We start from the raw sequence: 15229 nt of genomic DNA, 5'->3' as shown, positions 1-15229 counted from the left end.
GATTGGCTGGGCCTGGCTCCCGTGGATGGGCGCCCCTGCCCAGTCATGTGAAATCCATAGATTAGCGCCTAATGAATTTATTTCAATTGACTGATTTCCTTATATGAACTGTAACTCAGTAAAATCATTGAAATTGCTGCATGTTGCATTTATATCTTTGTTCAGTATAAAATCACATTTTCTAAATCATAGATGGAAGCCAACATAGAGTGGGGAGAACAAGTATTTGATACACTGCCGATTTTGCTGGTTTTCCTACTTACAAAGCATGAAGAAGTTTTACTGCTAACCTACAAAGCATTACATGGGCTTGCTCCTACCTATCTCTCTGATTTGGTCCTGCCGTACATACCTACATGTACACTACGGTCACAAGACGCAGGCCTCCTAATTGTCCCTAGAATTTGGAGGAGTGGGCCAAAATCCCTGCTGCAGTGTGTGCAAACCTGGTCTAGAACTACAGGAAACATATGATCTCTGTAATTGCAAACAAAGGTTTCTGTACAAAATATTAAGTTCTGCTTTTCTGATGTATCAAATACTTATGTCATGCAATACAATGCAAATTAATTACTTAAAAATCATACAATGTGATTTTCTGGATTTTTGTTTCAGATTCTTTCTCTTACAGTTGAAGTGTAACTATGCTAAAAAAATTACAGACCTCTACATGCTTTGTAAGTAGGAAAACCTGCAAAATTGGCAGTGTATCAAATACTTGTTCTCCCCACTGTATGCTCAAGAGTTCGACAGGGATCATCTTCATTATTAGTTCTATCTGGTCATTAGTTTACATCTTATACAACCAGCACTATTACGATGGATTTCAGGAAGGAGCTCTTGCCAGAGCTAATGTATTAGATAAGCTTTTTCGCTGTTGGTCAGGTGAGAAGTTCTGGTGAAGAGGATCCCTGTGAGTACTATTTCACGCATACCATTTTTCACAAAGGAGTGTTTGTGTGTCTCACAGTTCAACAGGCGTACGACAGAAGCTAGCTCTCTGAAATACTACAATGAGTAGTGTACTATATTGGGATTATCCAAAGACAGTGTGGGAATCAGAAGCAAGGCCTATGGTATGCCTCAATTTGCACACTTACACAGAATAAGACCCTCCCTCCCTCTGTTGGGTACTCCACATTGAGAGACTCCTATTCTTGGGGGAGAGAAGACAGAGAGGGAAGAAGGAAAAAGGAGGTCTGTGTTGTCTGACTTTACACACACGCACACTCATACGCTCTCGGGATGAGGTTCGAGGAGGTGCTGGACGAAGTGGGTGGCTTCTCCAAGTTTCAGTTCCTGGTGCTCCACTTGCTCTGCTTGCCCAGGGTCATCCTCCCCCTTCACTTTCTCCTACACAACTTCATCTCAGGTGTGCCTCCGCACCATTGCGCCCTCGGGATCCCTGGAGATGGATCCGAAACCCTGGCCGACCCCATGACATTGGCCCTCAGGGTCCCTCGTGAAGCCGACGGCACCTTCAGCTCCTGCAGGGCCTTTTCCACTCTGGTGACCCTTGACCTTGGCCACTCCAACTACACCAATGTGTCCATGTCGGTGCCTTGCCAGGACGGCTGGGTGTACGACCGCTCCCAGTTCACATCCACCACTGCCACCCAGGTAATGTCATTATTAACAGGGCGGCAGGGTAGCCTAGTGGTTAGAGTGTTGGACTAGTAATCGAAAGGTTGCATGATTGAATCCCCGAGCTGACAAGGTAAAAATCTGTCGTTCTGCCCCCGTTCTACCTAGTTAAATAAAGGTTAATTTTTTTTTTTAAATGAACACTGTTGTCCACAATGGTGGTCTAGCAGTCTAAGCTCCTACCTCCAGAACACTTGTACTGGTGGGTTTGATGCCTTATGTAGATGTAATGTCATGTTAATGTGCTTATAGATGTCTAATGTATGCTTCGTGAACATGCAGTTCATGTTAATTGTTACTGTTTGTGGTTTCGGTCAATCAGAAAAAAAAGATCAATCTGTAAAACTTCCCCAATATCATTTGTTTCCATGACTACAGTAACTCCAACTGAATATTTGATAGAATGGTGGTTAGCTTGTGTAGCTATAAATAGCACTGTCATTGTAATTTTTTATACATGCATATTTTACCAAGAGATGACCAATCAGATTCATAACCACAGCACATGTAACAAAGTGTACAGTATGCCAGCAGCATGCCATCCTGCATCCCACTGCTGGCTTGTTTCTGAAGCTACACGGGGTTGATCCTGGTCAGTCCCTGGATGGGAGACCAGATGCTGCTGGAAGTTGTGTTGGAAGCCCCGTAAGGAGGCACCCTTTCCACTGGTCTAAAACAAATATCCCAATTCCTCAGGGAAATGGTAGGGTGCCGTCTTTCGGCTGGGATGTTAAACAGGTGTCCTGACTCTCTGTGGTCACTAAAAGAGTCCATGGCACTTATCGTAAGAGTAGGGATGTTAACCCTGGTGTCCTGGCTAAATTCCCAATCTGGCTCTCATACCATCATGGTCACCTAATCATCCCCAGCTTACAATTGTCTCATTCAACCACTGTAACTATTCCTCAGCTCGTTGCTGTAAATGAGAATGTGTTCACAGTCAATTTACCTGGTAGAATAAAACAATTTGTATCCATTCCATTGGTTTTCATTTGTTAGGGCTTTACCCATCTTCGATGAATTGTATGACGATGTGGTGGTTTGTGGTAATGAGGTATTTGTGATGTTACAATAGATGGTTTGTACATAGGTTATAGGTGTTCCATTAACTCTCAACAATTATTCAACTAACTATCCACTAACCTTCCCCGGGCGCTGATGACGTGGATGTCGATTAAGGCAGCGCCCCACACCTCTCTGATTCAGAGGGGTTGGGTTAAATGCGGAAGACACATTTCAGTTGAACGCATTCAGTTGTACAACTGACTTGGTATCCCCCTTTAGCCTAATCGTAAATTGTAGCCCCAACCAAAGCCTTCACGTGAGCAAGCTGTTGCATATCAACAGAGATTCAGTTGATGAGTTGATAGGGTGATAGATTGAGCATCAACAGATCTGTTGTTGACTATCCAAATAACGTGTGACCTATGACTTTGTCACACTCCCAGTCATCATGTGCTCCATCATACTGTGCAGCTGGGAATTACCAAAAATACGTCTTTAGTAAATCTGTTCTTCTGCCATCCGTAATATGCTACAGTTGAAGTCAGCAGTTTACACTCGTTTTTCAACCACTCCACAAATGTCTTGTTAACAAAGTATAGTTTTTGCAAGTCGGTTAGGTCATCTACTTTGTGCATGACATAAGTCATTTTTCCAACAATTGTTTACAGACAGATTATTTCACTTATAATTCACTTTATCCTAATTCTAGTGGGTCAGAAGTTTACATACACTAAGTTGACTGTGCCTTGAAACAGCTTGGAAAATTCCAGAAAATTATGTCATGGCTTAAGACGCTTCTGATAGACTAATTGACATCATTTGAGTCAATTGGAGGTGTACCTGTGGATGTATTTCAAGGCCTACCTTCAAACTCAGTGCCTCTTTGCTTGAGATCATGGGAAAATCTAAAGAAATCAGCCAAGACCTCAGAAAATAACTGTAGACCTCCACAAGTCTGGTTCATCCTTGGGAGCAATTTCCAAACGCCCGAAGGTACCACGCGCTTCTGTATAAACAATAGTAAGTGTGTATTAACACCATGGGACCACGCAGCCTTCATACCGGTCAGGAAGGAGACGCGTTCTGTCTCCTAGAGATGAACATACTTCGGTGCGAAAAGTGCAGCAATGAACAACAGCAAAGGACCTTGTGAAGATGCTGGAGGAAACAGGTACAAAAGTATCTATATCCACAGTAAAATGAGTACTATGTCAACATAACCTGAAAGGCCGCTCAGCAAGGAGAAGCCACTGCTCCAAAACCACCATAAAAAAGTCAGACTGTGGTTTGCAACTGCACATAGGGGCAAAGATCGATTTTTTGGGAGAAATCTTACTTTTTGTAGAAATGTCCTCTGGTCTGATAAAACAAAAATAGAACTGTTTGGCAGTAATGACCATTGTTATGATTGGAGGAAAAAGGGGGAGGTTTGCAAGCTGAAGAACACCATCCCAACTGTGAAGCACAGGGGTGGCAGCATCATGGTGTGGGGGTGCTTTGCTGCTGGAGGGACTGGTGCACTTCACAAAATAGATGGCATCATGAGGAGAGAAAATTATGTGGATATATTGAAGCAACAGCTCAAGACATCAGTCAGGAAATTAAAGCTTGGTCGCAAATGGGTCTTCCAAATGCACAATGACCCCAAGCATACTTCCAAAGTTGTGGCAAAATGGCTTAAGGAGAACAAAGTCAAGGTATTGGAGTGGCCATCACAAAGCCCTGACCTCAATCCTATAGAAAATTTGTGGGCAGAACTGAAAAAGCGTGTGCGAGCAAGGAGGCCTACAAACCTGACTCAGTTACAGCAGCTCTGTCAGGAGGAATGGGCCAAAATTTACCAAACTTATTGTGGGAAGTTTGTGGCAGGCTACCCGAAATGTTTGACCCAAGTTAAACAATTTAAAGGCACTGCTACCAAATACTAATTGAGTGTATGTAAACTTCTGACCCACTGGGAATGTGATGAAAGAAATAAAATCTGAAATAAATCATTTTCTCTACTATTATTCTGACATTTCACATTCTTAAAATAAAGTGGTGATCCTAACTGACCTAAAACAGGGAATTTTTACTTGGATTAAATGTCAGGAATTGTGAAAAACTGAGTTTAAATGTATTTGGCTACGACTTTAACTGTATGTATTCAGGGTGTTTTCTTCGGGCTTCAGCTCATAAGCCTATGCGATTGCATAAGCTCTAATATTCGTATGGGTGTTTTGAATGAATCATCATCTTAGAAAGAGCTGTCCATTTTGTTGTGTTAGGCTTTGAAACAACATCCACAATGACCATGTTTTACACTCAGTTTCAACCTGCTGTTGAACTTCTTTCTTTAAATTGATCATCACAGTGAGGTGAGTTTTGAAAGCATGATACTGTTTTGCTGATAAGTGTTTGATGTGATTTTCTATTTCATTTGCATTGATGTCAGAGTGGTTAGAGGGACAATAGAGCACTGAGTACCAGGCCATTAGGACACGATGGTCATTAGTGAGCTGGGTACTACCAAAGCATGTCCAGAGTGCATAAGAGGAGATTACCGGGACTCAACTGCCACGTGGAATTTTATGCGGTCATGACTCATGACTGCCAGTGTGGCGGTAGTATGGTCACACTGCAGCCCAAGTCTTTACCCTACATGGTTGACCCAAACCAAACTGTGCTGGCTTGGATCATTTCTTTTCACATTGTAGTGTGAAAGGCCTTGTATGCTGTTCTATCACACCTTGGGATGCTTGTGGAACTGGGGGTTAATTCTGATTTATGAACCTGTTTATTATTTTTTTGTTTCACAGTGGGATTTGGTGTGTGACAGTAAGAAATTAAACCAGGCCGTTGCTACTTTCTTTTTCATTGGAGTCACAATCGGTGCAGTTATATTTGGATACCTCTCAGATAAGTATGTTATGTATCCTATTAGAATCTAATTATTTTATGGTAATAACTGTGACAAGTATTTATCAATACTAATGTTCCCAAATTCAACATTTACAGTACATGCATGTTACCACTTGACCACAGCAGCCTGCATACAATCATAATTTACAAAACATAGGCTTGACCATGTTTCAAAATTGTGTTATCTTTTCTCAACAGGAAACAAGAAAATTGGCCTTGCTTTCTTAACAGAAGTAGACAGTCGTACAGATAGAAGTAGACAGTCGTACATTAGCTGCAAGACTAATGGTCACAATAAAAGAGAATGTCCTTACTTACTAAGATGCTACAAATGACAAAATGTGCGATACCATCAGAATCGATGACCAAGTTAGTCAGGTTAACATTTGGATTAAGTTCAGGGTTAGGGCTAGTGGTTAAAATCATTTTTTGGGGAGAGAGAGCTCTGTACTTCTGTATTTTGTGGCAGACATTCAGACAGTGAAGACTGCTGAAGGAACTCTGACTCTTTCCCCTTTCTCTCCTGCTGCAGATTTGGTCGGAAGCCCATGATCCTATTGTCCTTCGTGGCCAGTGCCGTGTTCGGAACCATGTCCGCCTTCTCTGTCTCTTACGTCATGTTTGCGGTGACCAGGACCCTCTGTGGAGTCGCACTGACGGGAATGACCATTACCACTCTTGCCCTGAGTACTATCATGATCTTTAACCCCCAATGGGGCTTCCTATAACATGATATGTGTTGATTAAAGGGGCAATCTGCAGTTCAAACAACAACAATGCAGCCTCAAATTAATAGACAGAGCTATGGATGCAAGGACTGAACATCCACTGGGAAATGTAACCCCTCTCAAATTTATAGACAAAGCTATGGATGCTAGGACTGAAAATCCAATGGAAAATGTAACTCCTCTCAAATGTATAGACAGCACTCCAGATGCAAGGACTTACAGTCCATGACATCCGCATGATATTTTTAAACAAAGCTATACATGGTTTATTTACATTCTTGTTTGAGAACAATAAAGGTATAAGACGTTATATTTTGGGTTATGATAGTGAAAGACCCGTTTGAGGCTTCATCGAGAATTTAAATGGCCATTGAACAGACTCCCAGATCCCAGACAGTTGTTTTAAAGCAATGGACCCAAATTCAGTCGTAAAGGACTACCCTGACAATACATAAATGCTATTTACTGTTACACGGAGGTAAGTTGCAGTTGTGTTTTTCCCTCCAGGTATAGAGTGGACGGACATTAAGCATCGCACCTTCACAGGGACCATTATCAGTCTGGGCTGGAGTGTGGGCAATATGCTCCTGGCCCTCCTGGCATACTTCATACGAGACTGGAGATACCTCATGCTGGTGGTGACGTCCCCCTGCATCGCTGCCATCATCTCCTGGTGGTAAGATGGGGCTAGAAAAACTCCAGGTTGGGGGCAATGCCATTTCAATTCAGTCAATTCAGGAAGTGAACTTGAATTTCAGTGTACTTCCTGAATTGAAGTGGAATGAAGTCCAACCCTGTAAAGGACAGTATAATTCTGACAAATGCGGGAAGGAAATGAATTGAGTAATTTGTCCATCTTTACACTTGAAATGTCACAAAATCTCATTAAACAGACTATTTAAAGAAAGAAAGGACAGTGTCTTACAGAATTTTGCTGTGATACTATAGAAGTGGTTTTGGAGCAAGACCTGAATAGCCCAAAGTCAATAACATCATAGCCATGACATACAGTGCATTTGGAAAGTATTCTTCCCCCTTTCCCTGTTCCACACTTTGTTACATTACAGCCTTATCCAAAAATGTATCCTTTTTTTCTCATCAATCTACACACAATACCCCATAATGACAAAGTGAACACAGATTTGTAGACATTTTTGCAAATGTATTACAAACAAGAAACTGAAATATGTTTATACAATTTGGGAGTCCACCTGTGGTAAATTCAATTGATTTGACATTATTTGGAAAGACACACACCTGTCTATATAAGATCCCACAGTTGACAGTGCATGTCATAGCAAAAACCAAGCCATGAGGTCGAAGGAATTGTCCGTAGAGCTCTGAGACAGGATTGTGTCGAGGCACAGATCTGGGGAAGGTTACAAAAAATGTCTGCAGGGTTGAAGGTCCCCAAGAACACAGTGGCCTCCATCATTCTTAAATGGAAGAAGTTTGGAACCACCAAGACTCTTCCTAGAGCTGGCTGCCCGGCCAAACAGAGCAATCGGGGGAGAAGAGCCTTGGTCTGGGAGGTGACCAAGAACCCGATAGACACTCTGACAGAGCTCCAGAGTTCCTATGTGGAGATGAGAAAACTTTCCAGAAGGACAACCATCTCTGCAACACTCCACTAATCAGGCCTTCAATGTAAAGTGGCCAGACGTAAAAGGCACATGACAGCCAGCTTGTAATTTGCAAGGAACCTAAATGACTCTCAGACCATCATAAACAAAATTGTCTGGTCTAATGAAACCAAGATTGAACTATTTGTCACGTCGGGAGGAAACCTGGCACCATCCCTATGGTGATGCATGGTGGTGACAGTATCATGCTGTGGGGATATTTTTCAGCGGCAGGGACTAGGAGACCAGTCAGGTTGAGGGAAAGATGAATGGCGCAAAGTAGAGAGAGATCCTCAACGAAAACCTGCTCCAGAGCGCTCACGACCTCAGACTGGGGCGAAGGTTCACCTTCCAACAGGACAACAACCCTAAGCACACAGCCAAGACAACGCAGGAGTGGCGTCGGGTCAAGTATCTGAATGTCCTTGAGTGGCCCAGCCAGAGCCCGAACCCGATGGAACATCTCTGGAGAGACCTGAAAATAGCTGTGCAGCAATGCTCCCCATCCAACCTGACAGAGCTTGAAAGGATCTGCAGAGAAGAATGGGAGAAACTCCCCAAACACAGGTGTGCCAAGCTTGAAGCGTCATACCCAATAAGACTTAAGGCTGTAATCGCTGCCACAGGTGCTTCAACAAAGTACTGAGTAAAGGGTCTGAATACTTATGTAAATGTGATATGTCAGTTTTAGTTTTTATACATTTGCTCAAATTTAACATAATACAGAATGACATAATACAGAACATCAATAGACACGAACAGCTCAAGGACAGAACTACATACATTAGAAAGTTGCCAATGGAAAAGAAGATGCACATATGATGTGTTCCCACCTGTTAGCGTTATGCAGTACATCTAATGTAGAGTTACCAATGAAACAAAAGGAATAACAGTACAGTGATTGATGAAGGATTAAAGTGTATTATTATTATTAAAGTTGATTAATGAATCAATGTGCTAATGGTTTGAATCTCCGATTTTGTGTCCAAGATATTATCCTGTTACAGCAGTGGTTAATGACAAATAATAATGTCCAGGATTTCTTTTCTTCATTTAGGTGGATACCAGAGTCTGCCAGATGGCTACTGGCCAATGGCAAAGTGAAGGAGGCAAAGAAGTATTTGGTGCAGTGTGCCATAATGAATGGGAAGTATGGTTACGCTGCAAAACTAGACACTGAGGTGAGTCAACCAACCCAGGTGCACACTGGGGACTCTTTCTTCTCAGTGTAATAGTGTTCTGCTATCAGGGTAGGGGTCCATTTCAATTCCAATCAATTCTGAATTCCAATTCCACATTTTTCTAATTGAAAAGCATTGACGGGAATTGGATTTGTGATTGGAATTTCAGTACACTTCCTGAATTGCCTGGAATGTAATTTGACCCCAGCCATGGGTGCTATCAAAAAATAAATGTACATTGCCTTCAGAAACTATTCACACCCCTTGACTTTTTCTACATTTTTTTGTGTTACAGCCTGAATGAAAAAAATATGAATATTAAAATATCATAATTCTTGAGTCAATAACTAGGCTGTTCAACCCTTTTGTTATGGTAATCCTAAACAAGTTCAGGAGTAAAAATGTGCTTAACAAGTCACATAATAAGTTGCATGGACTCACTCTGTTTGCAATAAGTGTTTAACATGATTTTTGAATGACTACCTCATCTCTGTACCCCACACATACAATTATTTGTAAGGTCCCTCAGTCTAGCAGTGAAACACAGATTCAACCACAAAGACCAGGGAGGTTTTCCAATGCCTGACAAACAGGGGCACCTATTGTAGATGTGTAAAAAAAAAAAAAACTTAAACAGACATTAAATATCTCCTTGAGCATGGTGAAGTTAAAAATTACAATTTGGATGGTGTATCAATACACCCAGTCACTACAAAGATACAGGTGTCCTTCCTCCTGAGAGGAAGGAAACCACTAAGGGATTTCAATATGAGGCCAATGGTGACTTTAAAACAGTCACAGAGTTTAATGGCTGTGATAGGAGAAAACTGAGGATGGATCAACAACATTGTAGTGAAAAGAAGGAAGCCTGTACAGAATAAAAAATATTCAAAAACATGCATCTTGTTTGCAACAAGGCACTAAAGTAATGCTAGAAAAAATCTGGCAAAGTAATTAACTTTTTGTCCTGAAAGTGTCATGTTTGGGGCAAATCCAATACAACACATTACTGACTACCACTCTCCATATGATCAAGCATAGTGGTGGCTGCATCATCTTATTGGTATGCTTGTAATTGTTAAGGACTGGGGAGTTTTTCAGGATAAAAACAGAATAGAGCTAAGCACAGACACAATCCTAGAGGAAAACCTGGTTCAATGTGTTTTCCACCAGACACTGGGAGATGAATTCACCTTTCAGCAGGACAATAACCGAAAGGCCAAATCTCACTGGAGTTGCTTACCAAGAAGACAGTGAATGTTTCTGAGTGGCCGAGTTAGTTTTTACTTATATCTAATATACAATATATGGCAAGACCTGAAAATGGTTGTCTAGCAGTGATCAGCAAACAACTTGACAAAGCTTGAATAAGAAAAAATAATAATAAAAAATGTCAATCCACAATCCAGGTGTGGAAAGCTCTTAGAGACTTACCTAGGAAGACTCACAGCTGTAATCACTGCCAAAGGTGCTTCTACAAAGTATTGACTCCGGGGTATGCAAATTAGATATTTCTGTATTTCATTTTCAATACATTTTCTAAAATGTATAAAAACATATTTTCACTTTGTCATTATGGAGCATTGTGTGTAGATGGGTGAGAAAAAAATATAAATGTAATCCATTTTAAAATCATGCTGTTACACAACAAAATGTGGAATAAGTATGAATACTTTCTGAAGACACAGGAAATACATAATTGAATGAAATGTAAACGAAACACCATCATTTTGTCATGTCTTAAAATACATGTGTTTGAGAACAAATGGATAAATCCTGAAATTCATCTAACAGTTGAATGAAAAATTGTATTTTGTACAAAAGTTGTTTTACATTTTGTCCAATTTGTATTTTAAAATATGTTTTGCAAAGCTCTGCTTATTACCTATTGAGCATTGTAGAATAAAATGTCATCAACATTACAGACCAAAATTATTCTACTGATGACTAATAAAATATATCTGAACATTAACGTCTGAACTTTATATTCTAATTTGTTCTTATCTTAGACTTTGAGGAAGGTAACTGTTTCTGAGGTTGCCAATAAGAACTATTCCTACTTGGATCTGGTCAAGACACCCAAGCTCAGGAAAATCACTATTTGCTCAGGAATATTCTGGTATGAGGAAAAAATGTTTCACCCTTGATCTTTTCGATGAGAGACAGACAATTAGAGAAGCTGCCTGTCCCTAAGCTAGGGAGAGTGGAGTATTTGGGAAGAAATGTGTGTGTGTGTGTTTGTCTCCAGTTTAGGCCTGAAAGGTCTATGATTCCACAACTCCACCCATAACTTTGATTGGAGATATATAGAGTCTGCCTGCCCCTAAGCTAGGGCGAGAGTGGACTTACTGCTGTGAAGAGAAATAGGTGTGTGTGTGTGTGTGTGTGTGTGTGTATAGTTTGTGTGCATGCATGTACATTTGTGTCCAGTTTAGGCCTGCAATCTCCATGATTCCACTTTCAACACGTTTTTATTCAAACATTCTGCCCCATAAAATGTTTCCCTTGCATACTTTCTTTCACTTACTCATATTTTAAGTTTCCCCAATTACTGATTATAATACATGTCGAGCACTCACTGCAAGTAATGTTTTTACCTATATTTACCTCCCAAAAGGTTTGCTGTGTCGTTCGCATACTATGGGATCAGCTTTAAGATTACAGGGTTTGGTCTGAACATGTACCTCACTCATTTTGTCTACGGCGCAATTGAAGTACCAGCCAAAGTGGGGGCCTACTTTGCCTTGGATCGCATTGGCCGAAGAAATGGCCAGGCGTGGTCTCTCATCATCACGGGAGCGCTGATAGCTCTCAATACTGCTATCCCCACAGGTAGGTTATTAAAAATACTCTATGCACACTCATCTTGGGTTTCAGGTCCTGTATTGAAGCGTTTCTGCCATATTAAAACAACTCACAAAATACTAAGTGGTGACATTGAATATCAATGCAACGGTTTAAAACTCAGTTGCTCTTCTACTTGATATATGCATATCACAGTTGCTCTTCTCTTATCCTGGGACTTTTATCCAGAGGCGTAATGCCCATAGGGAGCACTCATGGGCATCCACCATACTGATTGTTGTGGCATAGTAAGGCCCAATCGTAAGAACTTCTCCAAGGCCATTATGGAGGGAAAGCTCCAGAGAGGTCAGAGTGTAAAATGGTCAGCAGATAATGTAATGGCGTGTTGGTGGAGGGTCAAAAGAGATTGTCTGTCCACAAACAGCTCAGGGAAGGACATCCTCAAACTAGTGTCCAAGTTCAGGCAGAATAAACATATCTGTTCCAGAGCTTTATTAATGGACTACAACAAGAAAATGAGCAGTTGACCATCTTGACCAACTGAAGAGCTAATAGAATGTTACACGCACAGGCAGAAATGGTGGAAGTATGTGTTTTGGAGGATGCTCAACATTGCCATCATAAATGCATACATTGTATGAGGGAACCTGCAAAGGCCCCTTCCCATTAACTGCAGGTGTTGTTCCCTGAAGGCATTTAAAATGCCCCTTGTGCATTCACTTTGTGATGGCTATAGTGGTAGGGAAGGGGGGAGCCAACAGTGTGGCACAGAAGGGTGTGGGCCGAGTTGTTACTCATCATTTGAAAGCAGGTCACTCTCTGGTGAAGTTTAAAGGGCACAAGAGAGGGAGTGGTGTGCATCCGATGTGTAGAAACCTACTTTGGGTGTTCTACTTGTTCTGTGCTACTTTAAAGGATGGGGTCATGTTTTCCAGAAACTCCATGTCATGTTGTAGGCTAAATGCAAACACTAATGTGACAGTGTGAAATATGAATCATTTGTGCTACAAATCTTATTGGGAAATTGTGTAATTTTTCAAATTGTCTGTTTTCTTTCTTCTCTATCTAATACTTGTTGCATTCACTGAATTGTTGTCAAAGTAAGCTACTATTTCTACATTTTGTGTCAGGCCTGCTCTGTATAATTGTTGTTGAGAGAGGTTATCTACATTTTGCAAGTCTCTGAATAGTTGTTCCCCTAGTCAAATTTTTGATTATTTTTTAAAAACATTAACATGTAAATAATATTTATACATTTAACAGATTATACTTGGTACATTATGAGTGAGTGATTTTGTCAAATTTACTCAAATGTAATACTACAAGCCACCTAGCAATTTTGTAAAGTTGGTTTTAGCTAACCCAGATACACTATATACAAAAGTATGTGGACGTCCCTCATAACTAGCTATCAAGAAGTTATTTCAGGCTATCAATCAAGTCAAAGCCAATTGAAGCTTGATGTGGTCGGAGACTTCATATGGAGGGTGTGATGCAATTTGGGGACCTCCGGAGGTATGCTTAGGCCAAATCAAGCTCCATACCGCAGAGATGCAGAGAAGCATATTTAGTTTCTTTAAAAAAGAGGTGTGCTTATATATACATATTCTTGTACATAGAATTAAGCATAATGATTGTGGCTCTAGATTGCTGGAAAAATCTGTTTCATGTGTTTGAAAAATACAAAATTCTCCCAACTTACACCCCTCAGCCATCCTCACATACTTTGTGGCACCTCAGATTTGGGGATCACAACGCCCCTGTTCTTATCCTATCCTTCTTGTTTCTTCATCCAGAAAATACCCTGGTTCGCACTTGCATAGCTGTGGTGGGGAAGGGTTTCTCAGAAGTTGCTTTCACTACAGCTTTTCTCTACACAGCGGAGCTCTATCCCACCGTTCTCAGGTAAGTGGGACTGTGAAACTAGCGCCATAACTTACATGCATATGCACACTACTCCTATATCACCTTAAATTCTGTCTGATGGGTCATTCTCAAACCTTTGTCAGTCTTAGTCTTCTGCGTTTCCCAATTCTGCTTCACAGAGTCTACTTTGTCCACTATGGAGACATTTGTTTCCTCACATTTTAAGAGTTGACTGTGAAATTTAAGTAAGAAACTAGGAAACTTTTCTTAATGAGACCCCAGGATAGACTGTGGTAACACGACCTTTGCACTCTCGTCCTACTACAGACAGTGTGGTTTAGGTTACACCTCCTTCATCGGGCGTATGGGGGGCTCACTGGTCCCCATGGTCATGCTGCTGGAGGACTATTGGGTGTTCATGCCCCCACTTATCTTCGCCACCACCGCCATTGGCAGTGGCTGTGTGGTCTTCCTGCTGCCCGAGACCATGAATGTGTGTCTTCCGGAAAACATCCTCGACGTAGAGGAGGGAAGGTACTGTCAAACACACTCTGCACAATAAGCTCTCGTTTTCAGTCCGTAAATACAGACTGGGAAAAACAATTGAAAAGTGTGACAGATTCTGTTCAAACTCGCTAGATGATAGTTGGCAACCATTGCTGCTCAATTTATTAGCTACTGTAAAAATATTTCATGTTAATATGACGAATTCAGGTGCCTAATTGTTTTCCCTTTTTTTGGTAGGCATAAGCGCACATCTAGAAATGATGCCATGGTTGAGTTGAATGAAATAAACTCAATACCGGTAGCTTCAGCATGAGATACCTCCTAAGGCTGCTGCTGGTCATTCAAATCCAGTACCAAGTCCTGACCTGAAAGCTCCCCCAACCGCGGAATTGGGGAAATGATTTCCTACAATGGTCATATCCTAAAAACGTTAGAATGATGGATATTTTCCACTATATCATGTATCATGCATGTCACTATTGTATATGTCACTATTGTATTGTCTATATTAATTAGATGTGTAACTCATGTACAGTTGAAGTCGGAAGTTCACATACACCTTAGCCAAATACATTTAAACTGAGTTTTTCACAATTGCTGACATTTAATCCAAGTAAAAACTCCCTGTTTTAGGTCAAATAGGATCACCACTTTATTTTAAATAATAGTAGAGAGAATGATTTATTTCAGATTGTATTTCTTTCATCACATTCCCAGTGGGTCAGAAGTCTACATACAGTGGGGAGAACGAGTATTTGATACACTGCCGATTTTGCAGGTTTTCCTACTTGCAAAGCATGTAGAGGTCTGTAATTTTTATCATTAGGTACACTTCAACTGTGAGAGACGGAATCAAAAATCCAGAAAATCACATTGTATGATTTTTAAGTCATTCATTTGCATTTTATTGCATGACATAAGTATTTGATAAAAGGAGGTTTGTAGGCCTCCTTGCTCGCACACACTTTTT

At 40.9% G+C, this 15229-nt stretch overlaps 1 protein-coding gene across 1 annotated transcript; it reads left to right on the top strand.

Moving 5' to 3' along the window:
* Positions 1-1156: 1156 nt before the first annotated feature.
* Positions 1157-14880, top strand: slc22a7a (solute carrier family 22 member 7a). The gene is made up of 10 exons (XM_021568252.2): positions 1157-1620; positions 5448-5551; positions 6083-6237; positions 6786-6954; positions 8958-9081; positions 11091-11200; positions 11699-11913; positions 13683-13791; positions 14080-14286; positions 14497-14880. Exons 1-10 carry the CDS (start codon positions 1246-1248, stop codon positions 14570-14572), a joined length of 1644 nt encoding a protein of 547 aa, XP_021423927.2. The 5' UTR covers positions 1157-1245; the 3' UTR covers positions 14573-14880.
* The last annotated feature ends 349 nt before the right edge of the window (positions 14881-15229 follow it).

Source organism: Oncorhynchus mykiss, chromosome 17, assembly GCF_013265735.2.
Source record: "Oncorhynchus mykiss isolate Arlee chromosome 17, USDA_OmykA_1.1, whole genome shotgun sequence".
Lineage (NCBI taxonomy): Eukaryota > Metazoa > Chordata > Actinopteri > Salmoniformes > Salmonidae > Oncorhynchus > Oncorhynchus mykiss.
Note: the sequence above shows the minus strand (reverse complement) of the source record. Positions and strands in the feature narration are given on the sequence as shown.

Excerpts from the sequence above, each read along its gene's own strand:
- slc22a7a (XM_021568252.2), top strand. The coding sequence starts at position 1,246 with ATGAGGTTCGAGGAGGTGCTGGACGAAGTGGGTGGCTTCTCCAAGTTT. Across the intron at positions 5,552-6,082 it reads TTTGGATACCTCTCAGATAA|ATTTGGTCGGAAGCCCATGA; the intron begins GTATGTTATGTA and ends CTCCTGCTGCAG. Across the intron at positions 6,238-6,785 it reads CATTACCACTCTTGCCCTGA|GTATAGAGTGGACGGACATT; the intron begins GTACTATCATGA and ends TTTTCCCTCCAG.